This window comes from Oryctolagus cuniculus, chromosome 13, assembly GCF_964237555.1.
Source record: "Oryctolagus cuniculus chromosome 13, mOryCun1.1, whole genome shotgun sequence".
In the NCBI taxonomy this organism is placed as follows: Eukaryota; Metazoa; Chordata; class Mammalia; order Lagomorpha; family Leporidae; genus Oryctolagus; species Oryctolagus cuniculus.
The window spans coordinates 40,209,614-40,226,456 of NC_091444.1; the positions used below are offsets into that span (position 1 = coordinate 40,209,614).

At 39.9% G+C, this 16,843-nt stretch overlaps 1 protein-coding gene across 1 annotated transcript in view; it reads right to left on the minus strand.

Annotated features, from left to right (window-relative positions):
• The window catches only part of DNAH14 (dynein axonemal heavy chain 14), a 344,335-nt gene that overhangs the window by 180,094 nt on the left and 147,398 nt on the right, over positions 1 to 16,843 (minus strand). Inside the window, exons 35-37 of the mRNA XM_070055424.1 lie at positions 13,881 to 13,957; positions 9,715 to 9,874; positions 7,674 to 7,763 (exon numbers count right to left, since the gene is read on the minus strand). Coding sequence (XP_069911525.1) covers positions 7,674 to 7,763; positions 9,715 to 9,874; positions 13,881 to 13,957 — 327 coding nt within the window. The remainder of the gene's footprint in view (positions 1 to 7,673; positions 7,764 to 9,714; positions 9,875 to 13,880; positions 13,958 to 16,843) is intronic.

Here is a 16,843-nt window from a genome sequence, read left to right on the forward strand (position 1 = left end):
CTCTGTGATGTAGGTACAGAAGAAAGAAACAGATTAAAAGGATAAAATATAAAGGAAATCAACCCTAGCAGATGTGAAAACTTGGTATTATGATAGAAGTAGCTCATCAGTGAGAAAAGGTTGGGAAAACTGGTTATTCATTTGGGGAAAAATAGATCCTTACCTGACATCTTAAAGAAAAATAAACTTGGAGAGCAGGGACGCCCAGGTCTCCAAGTCCACACAACGGCGCTGGAAGGTGAGGTGAGCTCAGTAACCTGAGACATTGGTGGGGAAACAGCGGACAGAATCTACAGGGAAGCAGGCTTGAGGTGGGAAAGTTCACCAGACTGACTACAGGAGAGAAGGAAAAAAAAAAAAAGGTGTGTGTGGGGGGTACTGGTACAGACGAGTTTCTCTCTCCGCCAACCTTGCAAGAGACAAAGAGCAGGCCCCACTCTGGATATACATAACAAAAGGGTAGAGCTAAGGAACTGAGGCGCTACAATTCAGTAGCCTAGGCAACCCAGTGGGAGTCCGCAGGAGAAACTGAGCCCGCACAGACTCTTTGGGTAGAAGCCAGAGATCGGAAGCTAAATACCATCTATTCTGCTCAGCTGTGCAGTATTACTTACCTCCTGAATAAAAAATAAAATAAATAAAAAGAGAGAGATTTACCACGCATAACCTGAGGGTGTCAGCTTTGCACACCTGTAACCCTGAAGAACCAAGCAGAGCTCTCAGGCCACACCCATCTCAAGCCTCCAAGGCTCCTCCAACAGCAGACAGTCCACTTAACACAGACACAGTATAAAAAAAAAAAAAACCCTCACAGTGAGGGAAGAAGAATTAACAATGCCAAGCAACAAACACAAAAATAGAGGGAACAAGATCAACGATGACACTATGATGCCTCCAAATAAACAAAACACCCCAAGCCAAGATTATGAAGATGATGAGATAGAAGAAATGCAAGATACGGATTTCAAAAAATTTATGATAAGAACATTTAGAAGTTTTCAAAAGCAAAAGCAAATCCTTGAACTACAGAAATCCTTATTGGACAGGATTGAAAATCTCTCTCATGAATGAAATTTTAAGGAAGAATCAACATGAAACGCAGTAACTAGTAGAACAGGAAAGTGTGATAGTGAAGAGAAATCAAAATGAAATGAAGAGCTCAATAGATCAAATGACAAACACATTAGAAAGTCTAAAAAACAGAGTCAGTGAAACAGAAGAGAGAATATCAGACTTAGAAGACAGAGCACAGGAAAACATACAGTCAAACCAGAGAAAAGAAGAGGAAATTAGAAATCTAAAAAATATTGTTGGGAATCTACAGGATACTATTAAAAAAACCAACATTTGAGTTCTAGGAGTTCCTGAAGGCATGGAGAGAGAGAAAGGATTAGAAGGCCTTTTTAGTGAGATACTAGCAGAGAAGTTTCCGGGTTTGGAGAAGGACAGAGACATCCTAGTACAGGAAGCTCATAGAACCCCTAGTAAACACGACCAAAAGAGAACCTCACCACGACACGTAATTAAACTCACCACAGTGAAACATTAAGAAAAGATCCTAAAATGAGTAAGAGAGAAACGTCAGATTACTCTCAGAGGATCTCCAATTAGACTCACAGCAGACTTCTCATCAGAAACACTACAGGCTAGGAGGGAATGGCGAGACATAGCACAGGTGCTAAGAGAGAAAAATAGCCAGCCCAGAATATTATTTCCTGCTAAGCTCTCATTTGTGAATGAAAGTGAAATAAAGACCTTTCATAGCAAACAGAAATTGAAGGAGTTTGCCACCACTCGTCCGGCCCTGCAAAAGATACTTAAAGATGTGCTACAGTCAGAAACACAGAAACACAGCCATCAATATGAAAGAAGGTAAAGGAAGAAAACCTACCAGTAAAAGAGCATAGGAAGCTCAAAGCATATACTAGAAAATATCTCCAGGAGAATGGCAGGGCAAAGTCACTACGTATCAATAGTCACATTAAATATTAATGGACTTAACTCTTCAGTTAATAGGTACAGACTGGCTGAATGGATTAAGGAACAAAACCCAACTATTTGCTGCCTACAAGAAACACATCTCTCTAACAAAGAGGCATGCAGACTGAAAGTGAAAGATTGGAAAAAGATATTCCATACCAACAGAAACCAAAAAAAGCAGGTGTAGCCATATTAATATCAGACAAAATAAACTTTAATACAAAAACTGTTAAGAGAGACAAAGAGGGGCACTATATAATGATTAAGGGTTCAATTCAACAGGAAGATGTAACTATTATAAACGTATATGCACCTAATTACAGGGCACCGGTCTATTTAAAAGATATGTTAAGGGACTTAAAGGGAGACTTAGATTCCATTACAATAGTACTGGGGGACTTCAATACTCCACTCTCAGAAATAGACAGATCATCCGGACAGAAGATCAACAAGGAAACAGCAGATTTAATTGACACTATTGCCGGAATGGATCTAACAGATATCTACAGAACTTTCGATCCTACATCTAAAGACTTTACATTCTTCTCAGCGGTGCATGGAACCTTCTCTAGGATTGATCACATACTAGGCCATAAAGCAAGTCTCAACAAATTTAAAAGAATTAGAATCATACCATGCAGCTTCTCAGACCACAGCGGAATGAAGCTGGAAATTAGCAAGTCAGGAAACCCTAGAAAGTATGCAAACATATGGAGACTAAACAATATGCTCCAGAATGAACACTAGGTCATTCAAGAAATCAAAAGAGAAATCAAAAACTTTCTGAAAAAAAAAAAAAAAACAACTTTCTGGAAGTAAGTGAGGATAACAGCACAACATATCAAAACTTATGGGATACGGCAAAAGCAGTATTGAGAGGCAAGTTTATAGCAATGGGTGCCTATATCAAGAAATTGGAAAGGTACCAAATAAATGAGCTTTCAGCGCATCTCAAGTACCTAGAAAAACTGCAGCAAACCAGACCCAAATCTAGTAGGAGAAGAGAAATAATTAAAATCAGAGAAGAAATTAACAGGATTGAATCCAAAAAAACATTACAAAAAATCAGCCAAGCGAAGAGCTGGTTTTTTGAAAAAATAAACAAAATTGACACCCCATTGGCCCAACTAACTAAAAAAGAAGAGAAAAGACCCAAATCAATAAAATCAGAGATGAAAAAGGAAATGTAACAACAGACACCACAGAAATAAAAAGAATCATCAGAAATTACTACAAGGACTTGTATGCCAGCAAACAGGGAAATCTATCAGAAATGGATAGATTCCTGGACACATGCAATCTACCAAAATTGAACCATGAAGACATAGAAAACCTAAATAGACCCATAACTGAAACAGAAATTGAAACAGTAATAAAGGCCCTCCCAACAAAGAAAAGCCCAGGACCAGATGGATTCACTGCTGAATTCTACCAGACATTTAAAGAAGAACTAATCCCATTTCTTCTCAAACTATTCAGAACAATCGAAGAAGAGGGAATCCTCCCAAATTCTTTCTATGAAGCCAGCATCACCTTAATCCCTAAGCCAGAGAAAGATGCAGCACTGAAAGAGAATTACAGACCAATATCCCTGATGAACATAGACGCAAAAATCCTCAATAAAATTCTCGCCAATAGAATACAACAACACATCAGAATAATCATCCACCCAGACCAAGTGGGATTTATCCCTGGTATGCAGGGATGGTTCAACATTCGCAAATCAATCAATGTGATACACTACATTAACAGACTGCAGAAGAAAAACCATATGATTATCTCAATTGATGCAGAGAAAGCATTCGATAAAATTCAACACCCTTTCATGATGAAAACTCTAAGCAAATTGGGTATAGAAGGAACATTCCTCAATATAATCAAAGCAATTTATGAAAAACCCACAGCCAACATACTATTGAATGGGGAAAAGTTGGAAGCATTTCCACTGAGATCTGGTTCCAGACAGGGATGCCCACTCTCACCACTGCTATTTAACATAGTTCTGGAAGTTTTAGCCAGAGCCAGACAAGAAAAAGAAATTGAAAGAATACAAATTGAGAAGGAAGAAGTCAAACTATCCCTCTTTGCAGACGATATGATTCTTTACTTAGGGGACCCAAAGAACTCTACTAAGAGACTATTGGAACTCATAGAGGAATTTGGCAAAGTGGCAGGATATAAAATCAATGCACAAAAATCAACAGCCTTTGTATACACAAGCAATGCCATGACTGAGGAAGAACTGCTAAGATCAATCCCATTCACAATAGCTACAAAAACAATCAAATACCTTGGAATAAACTTAACCAAGGATGTTAAAGATCTCTACGATGAGAATTACAAAACCTTAAAGAAAGAAATAGAAGAGGATACCAAAAAATGGAAAAACCTTCCATGCTCATGGATTAGAAGAATCAACATCATCAAAATGTCCATTCTCCCAAAAGCAATTTATAGATTCAATGCAATCCCAATCAAGATACCAAAGACATTCTTTGCACATCTAGAAAAAATGATGCTGAAATTCATATGGAGGCACAAGAGACCTCGAATAGCTAAAGCAATCTTGTACAACAAAACCAAAGCTGGAGGCATCACAATACCAGATTTCAGGACATACTACAGGGCAGTTGTAATCAAAACAGCATGGTACTGGTACAGAAACAGATGGATAGACCAATGGAACAGAATTGAAACACCAGAAATCAACCCAAACATCTACAGCCAACTTATATTTTATTAAGGATCTAAAACCAATTCCTGGCGCAAGGACAGTCTATTCAATAAACGGTGCTGGGAAAACTGGATTTCCACGTGCAGAATCATGAAGCAAGACCCCTACCTTTCACCTTACACAAAAATCCACTCAACATGGATTAAAGACCTAAATCTACGACCCGACACCATCAAGTTATTAGAGAACATTGGAGAAACCCTTCAAGATATTGGCACAGGCAAAGAATTTCTGGAAAAGACCCGGGAGGCACAGACAGTCAAAGCCAAAATCAACTATTGGGATTGCATCAAATTGAGAAGTTTCTGTACTGCAAAAGAAACAGTCAGGAGAGTGAAGAGACAACCGACAGAATGGGAAAAAATATTTGCAAACTATGCAACAGATAAAGGGTTAATAACCAGAATCTACAAAGAAATCAAGAAACTCCACAACATCAAAACAAACAACCCACTTAAGAGATGGGCCAAGGACCTCAATAGACATTTTTCAAAAGAGGAAATCCAAATGGCCAACAGGCACATGAGAAAATTTTCAAGATCACTAGCAATCAGGGAAATGCAAATCAAAAGCACAATGAGGTTTCACCTCACCTCGGTTAGAATGGCTCACATGCAGAAATCTACCAACAACAGATGCTGGAGAGGATGTGGGGAAAAAGGGACACTAACCCACTGTTGGTGGGAATGCAAACTGGTCAAGCTACTATGGAAGTCAGTCTGGAGATTCCTCAGAAACCTGAAGATAACCCTACCGTTCAACCCAGCCATCCCACTCCTTGGAATTTACCCAAAGGAAATTAAATTGGCAAATAAAAAAGAAGTCTGCACCCTAATGTTTATTGCAGCTCAATTCACAATAGCTAAGACCTGGAACCCACCTAAATGCCCATCAACGGTAGACTGGATAAAGAAATTATGGGATATGTACTCTTTAGAATACTATACCGCAGTAAAAAATAATGAAATCCGGTCATTTGCAACAAAATGGAGGAATCTGGAACACATCATGCTGAGTGAAATAAGCCAGTCCCAAAGGGACAAATACCATATGTTCTCCCTGATTGGTGACAACTGACTGAACACCAAAAACGAAACCTGTTGAAGTGAAATGGACACTATGAGAAATGGTGACTTGATCAGCATAGCCCTGACTGTTAATGAACAACTTAATACGTTATCCTTCTTAGTATTTTTTTTTGTCTGTTCTACTTAATACTACTGGGTTAATTTTGTAATTAATACACAGTTATTCTTAAGTGTTGAAATTTAACTGAAATGTGATCCCTGTTAAACATAAGAGTGGGAGTAAGAGTGGGAAGAGATGTACAATTTGGGACATGCTCAAGCTGACTTCCCCCATGGTAGAGTTAGAAACATACCAGGGGATTCCAATTCAATCCCATCAAGGTGGCATGTACCAATGCCATCTCACTGTTCCAGGTGATCAATTTCTGTTCACCATTGATCATAAAGATAGGCCTAAGAGGCAAAGGGAGCACATAAACAAGACTAGTGCCTGCTAATACTAACCGATAAAATAAATAAAGGGGAGAGCGATCCAACATGGGAAGCAAGATACACAGCAGACTCATAGAATGGCGGATGTCCTAAACAGCACTCTGGCCTCTGAATCAGCCCTAAAGGCATTCAGATCCGGCTGAAAAGCCCATGAGAGTATTTCAGACACGGAAAGCCAAGACACTCTGGCAAAACAAACAAACAAACAAACAATCTAAATGAAAGATCTCTATGAGTGAGATCCCAGTGGAAAGAACAGGTCTTCAAAGAAGGAGGTACCTTTCTCTGAAGGGAGGGGAGAACTTCCACTTTGACTATGACCTTGTCTAAAAAAGATAAGAGTCGGAGAACTCAAGGGGCTTCCATAGCCTTGGAAGATCATGACTGGAGCATGGGGACATTACTGATGCCATAAACAGGAGTGTCAATTTGTAAAGTCAACAACAGGAGTCACTGTGCACTTACTCCTCATGTAGGATTCTTGTCCTTAATGTGCTGTACATTGTGATTTAATGCTATAACTAGTACTCAAACAGTATTTTTCACTTTGTGTTTCTATGTCGGTGCAAACTGTTGAAATCTTTACTTAATGTATACTAAACTGATCTTCTGTATATAGAAAATTGAAAATGAATCTTGATAAGAATGGAAGGGGAGAGAGAGCGGGAAAGGGGAGGGTTGTGGGTGGGAGGGAAGTCATTGGTGGGGGAAGCCAATGTAATCCATAAGCTGTACTTTCGAAATCTATATTCATTAAATAAAAGTTAAAAAAAAAAGCAGAAAAAAAGAAAGAAAAATAAACTCCAGATGATTTGAAAATGGGAATTACAAATATCTAAAACTTTTAGAAAAAAATTTATAGAAAATACATTTATGAAAATAGGATATTTATTAAAATGGCACACAAAAACACAAATTATAAAGAAGATTGATAAGTTTTACTTCATTAAATATCTTTATGTACAACTGATATTTCCAAAAAATCTAAGACTTAGATAATTTATTTGCAATGCACATATCCAATAAAGAATTATGATTTAGAATACATAAGGAAAATGGTACACATTTACTAAGAAAAAGAAACCAATTGAATGACGAAGATATTATATATCTGGCAATTAGAAGAAAATCAAATGGCCAAAGAAACTTAAAAAAGGATGTACAATCTTACTAGCCATCAGGGAAATGCACATCTTGGTGCTTTCCCAAAAGGTTTATTCATGAAGAACAGGAAATTCAAAGCAGTACCACAATCATATGCAGAATATTTTACACCACATTTCTAGGGGTTTTATAAGTATGCATTAACTGGATGGAGTGAAAAGATTTAATATGTTGAGAGCTAAGGTAACAAGTCAAATAATACAATCCAGGGAAAGAGTTAATCAATAAGCCACTTTATTTTAAAGAATAATCGCTAAATGCTTTTCTACACTTACCTGAAGCTGATTATACAGCTGTATGATCTTCTGTTTCTGGGATGGCCAATGCTGTAAGCCCAATTGTTGCACTGCGATAAATATTACTTTCTAAAAGAAAAATAATATTCATTTAAAATCTGCAAATTGAACTCTTAAATTTGACTCTTCCAACTCCCTCTTAACTAGGCACAAATTACTATGCTTTAGGATAATAATTCTGTCTCTGAGAATAATGAAACTATCATTACTCTGTTGAGGTAAATTTAATATACAGAATTTTATGTTCCTAGATCCCTGGTAGCAAATTCATAAACCCTCCCACAGGTCTCATGTTTTAACATGTATTTAAAAACTAGCTGGCACCACAGTCCACCTGCGGCTATCCCACACTGGAAGAAAATGCAGTTTCAATATCCTTTGTGACTCTAAGCATCATAAAGGTAGGTTTTTCATTCTGTAATGACTATTTTAATGTCTCAGCGTTAAGAATATTCTGTGCCAGCATATAAAATTTACAGGATGGAAAACATGACATGGTTAAACGCTAAAATACCAAGTGACTGCAGCTTGGAAAAACACAAAGAAATGGTCAGGGCGATCATGCTACCTTCTGGAGGAGGGTTTGCCCGCTGTGGATACAAACAGTAGCTATGCCTACAGAAGAAAACTGGTTTGTCCTTTCTCTCCCACTGATGTTGCACACTTGGAATTTCACCACTTATGTTCCTGCAATGAGACAGCAAAGCAGCCGTAGGAGACGCTCCGCAGGACAGTCAATGGAGAAAAAGGAGCTCCTCCTGCAAGGCTAACTGCAGGCAATCAGCTGAGAGGATTCTTTACAAGAGCAACCTCTTTCCCATGGAGGTCGTGAGCTCTGAAAGCCTGAGCTTCAGAAAGACCTGGATGTAAAGCTTCGGAATTCTCTGCCCCTATCCTACAAACCTGAGCACAAGCCAACAAGTCACAGGTGAACAGGAATGTGTGAGGCAGAGGAAAGGAGGGCAATCAGCATGATCAAAGAGCAGATTCTGGACAGGTCATCGACTGGCTAAACACTTTGACACAGGTGGAATAAAATCATAGTCTTATAAAATATTCATGGCTGTATGTGGTGTGCATCTGAGTCAACTGGGAGGGACACTGTGTAGTTCTTTCTCTGATTTTATACCACAGGCAATGTTGATCTAACATGTGATTGAACATGCTTTAGGAAAGCCACTCTGGTGCTCACAGACGCACACTGGGATCCAGGGGCCAGGAAGGGAGAGGTGGCAGGAGCCTACATTTAAATCCTGTTAAGACTAAGGCAATGTCTACAAGGTTGCATAGGTAAGAGAAACACTAAAAGGGTGCCCCATGCCATTAGTTACATTTTAAGTCTTTTCTCCTAACTCTGACTAATTTGATTTTCAAAGTATGCCTTCAAAGTAGAAAGACCAGCACATTGGTCTTTATTGGAAATGTGAGGGAACTAATAAACTACGCATGTGATGGCCTCCCTTGCCTGCAGACACACTGGTCTGAACACTGTGTGTGTTCCCCACGGGGAACTATAAATCCTCAAATGTTTTATAAAATTTTTATTTATTTGAAAGGGATGGAGGGAGGGGGAGAAGGTGAAGGGGGCACACACAGAGAGACAGAAAATATGAGAATCAATCTCCCATGTGCTGATTTACTCCCCAGATGCCCACAAAAGCTGGGGCTGAGCCAAGCTAAAGACAAAAGCTGGGAACTCAACCTGTGTTTTCCACCTGGGTGGTAGGGACCCAGCTACCTGAGCCATCCATCTGCTGCCTCACAGGTTTTGCATGAGCAGGAAGCTGGAATCAGGAATGGAGCTGGGACTCGAACCAAACCACTCCAATGGTGGAAATGGGCGTCCCAAACAGGGTCTTAACACTTTCTCTAAATCTTCAAGTATTTTTATCCCTCAAATTATAATGTGGATAGAGTACTGCTTGAAAACCTACAGTATTTTCAGTTTACATCAGTTTATTAAACTTAATTGATATTCCACAGGTAAATAATCCATAATGATTTTCAAAGGTCTTATTACCTCCAAGGCAGGTAGATCTACTTTTGCAATTGTCACTCCAGGAAAAATATCTCTTATAATCATTTCAAAAAGTGGGATATCTTCAGGGGGAAATTTCGATAAACTAGCTTCTCTTACAGCCTTGATAATGATCCCAGTTTCATCTGCTTCAGATGTATCACTTTAACAATAGAACACAAACAAGTTAACAGGTCTGTTTGCTGACATTAAATGCCATCTAGGGGTAGCTATCCGATGTCATCCCTCCTCTCCCTATCTGCATAGCAGCCACATAGTTTGGGTGGGATTGATCAGGTCCCCAGCTCCAGGGACAGATTCTAACTCACCTAGAACATCACCAGTAATACCAGTAATGCCATTCCTCAGTCACTGACTCAGGGATGGGCACTATTATCAGAAAGGGCTTTTAGTTGCAAATAACAGAAATGAATTTAGGCTTATATAAAATATAAAGTAACATGCCAATTTACTATCCAGGAGGGTCAGAACTAGGCTTCAGGCCATGAGGTTGGAACAGGAGCCAAAATCATACTATGTACAACTGGTCTTGCAAAGAAATGACTGCCACCATCAGTGGATCCAGGGGACAGTCAGTTCCTAGGGCAGCAGTGGATCCCTGGTGTCAGTTCTACAGCTGCTCCCTGTTGCTGCTATTTCTGGTAACTGGCTTGGACACTGCTATTACTGTCACTCCCACCAGAATGGATTCTGTACATTTCCAGTCTCCTCTTTCACTGGCTGCAGATTCAGATTCTGGAGTAGCTGTGTCAGATTTGGAGTTATGCATCAAAGTCACAGTTGCAAGTGAGTTTGGGAAAGTGAACATGTGGGATAAGAGATACTCACTGAGGAACATAAGCTCAGTGGTGGCCAACTGGGGCATGGAAGTGAGTTGGACACAGTGACTCAAGGGCCAACAAATGACCTTCCATTCACCATGAAGTTCAATGGCACAGACAACCCCAGCTGTCATTAGAAGCCTACTTGCCACCAGTCAGGAGGCCAGCCTGAAGATAAGTCAGTATGTGGACGAGCGCAGAATTGAGAATATCTCAGAAAAATGAAGCTGAAATCTTATCAAAGCAACCACATCCTGCCCCACTTCTGGGTTTTCCGATTGGGCCAAACAACAGACACTATCTACCATTCAAGTCAACTTGAGTCTTCTGTTAATTTTCACAAAGTCTCCTAACACACAGACATTCTCTCATGACATATGATTTACTCTTTAACAATATTTCATCCATTAAATATTTCAGGATATACTGAACATGCAACCAAAAGGAAAATAAGTGACCATGTGTGGTATGATATAATTTTAGAGATGGAGAGGTAGAACAGTTTTCCTATCATCTTGTCGATTGGTGTCTTAAAAATGAGGGTGTGATAGTCTTTGATTCATGACAAAAATCACTAATATTTATTGACTACTCTTTTTAAAAAAGTATTTATTTGAAAGGCAGAGTTACACACAGAGAGACGGAGAGAGAGAGATGGATCAATCTTCCATCCACTGGTTCACTCCCCAACTGGCCCCAATGGCTGGGACGGGGCCATACTAAAGCCAGGAGCTGCTTCTGGGTCTCCTACATGGATTCAAGGGCCCAAGCAATGGGCCATCTTCTAGTGCTTTCCTACGCCACAGCAGAGAGCTGGATTGTAAGTGGAGCAACCAGGACTCAAAACTGGCACCCAGATGGGATGCCGGCACTGCAGGCGGTGGCTTTACCTGCTATGCCACAGCACTGGCCCCTCCAACTTTTTTTTTAACCCACATTGCTCAGTTTCATCAATGTCATTTACTAAAAGTTGATTCTTAACCCCAGATTTATGATATGCTCAATGGCCAAAGCAAGTAGTTCTAATTCTGTACTTTGGATTCTGCTTCAATGGTTTGTTTGTTTATTTATTTATAATAAAAGCATTTACTTATAATAGAATGGCTTCTATTCATAAGCCAATATAATATTTTCATTACTGAACCTTTAAAATACAACTTAGTACTTAAAGGGATATTTCCCCTTCATTGTTCTTACTTTTTTGTATTTTTATAGCTAGGTTTATTTTTCCATATCAACTTTAGCATCATCTTGCCTAAAAAAACAAAATCCTTTTGTCATTTTTACTGAGGTTGCATTTTCATGCATAAATTAATATTTATAGCAGTTGAACTTTTATGTTAAGTTCTTTAAGATACTATAATAATTACAGAAATGGAGTATGATTTTAGTTACATTTTGATTTCTGTTGCTGAATCCTGTTTGAGTTTTCCTCATTGCATTTCACACATTTCTTATACAGATACAGTCATACCTTGGTACCAGTAGGGGACCAGTGCCAAGATTCCCTTGGATACCAAAACCCAAAGATGCTCAAGTCCCTCATGTAAAATGGTGTAGTGCCTGCATATAATCTATGTGAATCCTCCCATACACCTTAAATCATTTCCAGATCACTTATAGTACCCACTATGATGTAAATGCTACCTCAATAGTTATACTGTATTGTTCAGGGAATAATGACAAGAAAACAGTCTGTACATTATCTGTTCTTGCCTAGGTTTTTTCCCCCCAAATATTTTCAATCCATGGTTAGTTGGATCCAGAGCCTATGTCTATGGAGGGCCACTGTTTGCTTACATTTATTGCTTTTCTAGGGCCAGCACTGTGGTGAAGCTGGGAAAGCTGCTGCCTGCAACGCTGGCATCCCATATAGGCGCCAGTTCGTATCCCAGTCACTCCACTTCCGATCCAGCTCCCTGTTAATGGCCTGGGAAAGGCAGAAGATGGTCCATGCAGGAGATCTGGATGAAATTCTTGGATTTGGCCTGGCCAAATCCTGGCTATTGCAGCCATCTGAGGAGTGAACCAGCAGGTGGAGGATCTCTCTCTCTCTCTCTCTCTCTCTCTCTCTCTCTCTCTCTGTAACTTACACATAAATCAATAAAGTTGTAAAAAAGTTATGTTCTTCTAAATGAGCTCTTTCATTCCATTACTTTTTCACTGTATAAAGATAAAGCACTTTAAGAAAACAAGGAGACAACACTGTATTGGGGACAAGTACTGAGTAATTTTGTGCATACTTCCTTCCCTTTCTCTGTATCCTTAAATAACTTGTCATATTTTACTGTGACACTCCAGCTCCCTGTTTTGTCAAATTTACTTAAAATTCCAGAACTGGGGCCAGTGCTGTAGCACAGTAGGTTAATGCCCTGGCCTGAAGCACCAACATCCCATTTGGGTGCCAGTTCAAAACCCGGCTTCTCCTCTTCTGGACCAGCTCTCTGCTATGGCCTGGGAAAGCAGTAGAAAATGGCCCAAGTCCTTGGGCCCCTGCACCCGCATGGGAGACCTGGAAGAAGCTCCTGGCTCCTGGCTTTGGATCGGCGCAGCTCTGGCCATTGTGGCCAATTGGGGAGTGAACCATCGGACAGAAGACCTCTCTCTCTCTCTAACTCTGCCTTTCAGATAAATAAATAAATCTTAAAAAAAAAAAAAACTGTCTCACCAGAACCAAGGAGGGGATTCATTATTAAAAAAAAATTCCACAACATATTTTCTCCAGGGATGTACTGTGGGGAGCAACTCAGACTAGACTGTTACTGGAATTAAGACTTATTCTATGCATCTGCTCTCCCACAATATGGCGCTGAGAAGGGAGTAACAACTTCTACGCAGCTGCCTCTCGCCAACTTGAGTGATGACCTGCAGGAGCTGATCCTGCTCCTGATTGGAGGAGAGCAGCGTACTTGGCATGTGGGTAGCAGAGTTGGGATTGGTGGAAGAGGACTATAAAGGAGGAGAGAGACAACATGCACGAGGAACATCTATCTGAAGGAACACCTGTGCAGCCCCCGAGAGAGCCGGCCGGCGGTGTGCCGCTCCCCCGCGGAAGTGGGGAAAGTGGCAGGGGGAACCGCCCTTCCACGGAGGTGTAAGGGTCGGTAGCCAACCCGGGAAGAACCAGCAGCAAACCCGGGGAGGGCCGAGCAGACAAAAGAACAGCGCAGGGTCCTGTGTCATTCCTCCATGAAGAGGGGGAGCGACATAATGGTGCCGTGACTCGGATAGGAAACCTAGGCAGGGTTTAGTGTCATTCCTCCGCGAAGAGGGGGAGCGACAATGTACAATTCTCTTTCATCTAAAATTCAATTCAAAACAACTTACCTGTTAAACTCCTGTTTCTCCCTCTCAGCAATTATTAGAACTGTCTTCAGAAACCGCAAGCCAAAATGATAATGATCCTATCAAATATTAAAAAATTGAGTTATTACATATGTGGAGTCTAAAGGAATAACTGATCTCATAGAAGTTAAAAATACTAGGGCCAGCACTGTGGCGTAGTAGGTTAAGCTTCCACCTGCAGTGCTGGCCTCCGATATGGGTGCTGGTTCTAGTCCTGGCTGCTCCTCTTCTAATCCATTCCCTGCTTATGGCCTGGGAAAGCAGTAGAAGATGGCCCAATTGCTTGGGTCATTGCACCCATGTAGGAGACCCATAGGAAGATCCTAGCTGCTGGCTCTGGATTGGCTCAGCTCAGGCCATTGTGATCATTTGAGGAGAGAACCAGTGGATAGAAGATTTTTCTCTCTCTCTCCCTCTTTGTAACTCTGCCTCTCAAATAATAAATAAATAAATAAAACCTTTAAAAAATAAGTTAAAAGTGCAATGGCTGTTACCATGGGCTGAGGAGGAAAAAGAAGAGAGGGGAAAAGGTTGATTAAAGGAAAAAGAGGAAAAAGAAGGGCAAAGGTTGATTAAAGGGTATTAAGTTACAATGAGGTAGAAGTTTGAACAAGTTCTGGGACTCTACTGCCCTGTGGGGTGACTATAGGTAATGTTAATATAGTGTATAGTTGTCTTTGAAAGGAAGTTAGAAATAAGATTTTGAGTGTTTTCACTATAAATAAATGCTACATGTTTGAGTAGATATGTTTATGCTCATTGGACATTACACAATGTAATGTAATATAGACATGTATCAAAACATCACATAGTACCCTATAAATATGTATACTCTGTGACTTAAACATTTTTTAAGTACAATGAGTTACTAAAATATCTGTGAGGAAAATGGAAGATTTTGAAAATAAATGCCACAGGATGAAGTTAAATTATTGATCATCTATGCTACGATGAGAAACAAAGATATGAATCCCAGAGACGCTAACTTCTGCTTCTAATTCTATCATCCCTCCCCTAAACTGGTGCTCACAAAAGTCTTTTGGTCTCAAAAGAAAGGAGTAACAGGTACTAAAGGAGTTAAAAAACTATGGACATCTGAATCAAATTTTCTCTGAACTAGAAAGGGAGGAATTGAAATCATGTTAAAAAGAGGAGCATTTTGGAGGACACGTGATTAGCTGACCAAAGCATTTTGGGTTAGAAACATACTCATTATGCTGCATCAGTAACATTTGGGAACTTCTTAGAAATTCAGGTTCTGTATTCCCACACCAGACATATGAGGGGGTCTTTAAAAAGTTCATAGAAAATTCACATCATGAAAAACCATGCATCGGATTTCAAAAAAATTTTTGTACCAAGGTAAATTTGTATTAGCTTGCCAAAACACATCTGAGTAAGATCTAGTTTAAGACATAAAAAAAAATCAGTTTGAAAAGAACCCCTATCAGAGCAACATAAATTTTGCTAAAATTAAAGCAAGAACAAACATCAATTTATGGCAACTCTTGGGTGGAGAATGGTAAAATCACTGATGCTTTATGAGAAGTTACAGGGACAATGACTCAAAGAAATCATCAGTTTACAAATGAGTAAGAAGGGACAAGATTATGTTGAAGATGATGCTTGTGGCACAGACCATCCAAATCAATTTGTGAAAAAAAAAATTACTACTATCTATGCCTTACTGAAGGGAAGCAAAGATTAACAGCAGGAAAAAAATAGCCAACAACACATACAAATTGGTTCAGCCTATACACTGTGACTGAAAAGTTAAAATGGAGCAAACTTTCTGTGCCCAAACTATTGTACCCATATCAACTTGAGATAAGAGAAGAGCTTTTAATGAAAATTTTTAAGCAAGCTGGATCAAGATCCTGAAGCACTTCTTCAAAGAACTGGAACAGGAGATGAAACATGGCTTTAACAGCATAACCCTAAAGACAAGGCACGATCAAAGCAATGGCTACCAAGAGGTGGAAGTGGTCAAGTCAAAGCAAAAGCAGACCAGTCAAGGGCAGAGGTCATGGCAATAGTCTTACGGGATGCTTAAATTTTTGTGCTTGTTGACTTTCTGGAGAGCCAAAGAACAATATCCTCGGCTTACCAGGAAAGAAAGTGTTTTTGACAAAGTTAGCCAATGTTATAGCAGAAAAATGCCCAGAAAAGCTTGACCTGAGTCTTTCTCTACCATGACACTATTTCTGCTCATTTCTCTCATCAAATAAGGACAATTTGGTCAGAGTTTCACTGGGAAATCATCACACATCCACTTTATCATCCTTGTGACTTCCTTTGGCTCCCAATCTTCAACCTTTCTCCAGTTATTAATGTAAAAGAAAAAAAAAGACTGCAGTGACATGGCTAAGTCTCCAAGACCCTCTGTTCTTTAGGGATGGACTAACTGGCTGCTATCATTGCTTATGCTAGAGCTCATGTTGAAAAATAAACTTTATATTTTTAATCACTTAATTTTTCCAGTTTCCATAAACATTTCCATAAACATATAATTAGAAACTAGGGGGCAAGTCAAAATAAGCTTTGAAACCACTGCTCTAAGTGTTGGCTTTCTTGTATGGAGTAGCATAATTTATAGATTTTGAGGAAATTTCCATTTGCAATCTATCTATCTATCTATCTATCTATCTATCTATCTATATTTATTTTTGACAGGCAGAGTGGACAGTGAGAGAGAGAGAGACAGAGAAAAAGGTCTTCCTTTGCCGTTGGTTCACCCTCCAATGGCCGGTGCAGCCGGCGCACTGTGGCCGGCGCATCACACTGATCCGAAGCCAGGAGCCAGGTGCTTTTCCTGGTCTCCCATGCGGGTACAGGGCCCAAGCACTTGGGCTATCCTCCACTGCACTCCCGGGCCATAGCAGAGAGCTGGCCTGGAAGAGGGGCAACCGGGACAGAATCCAGCGCCCAGACCGGGACTAGAACCC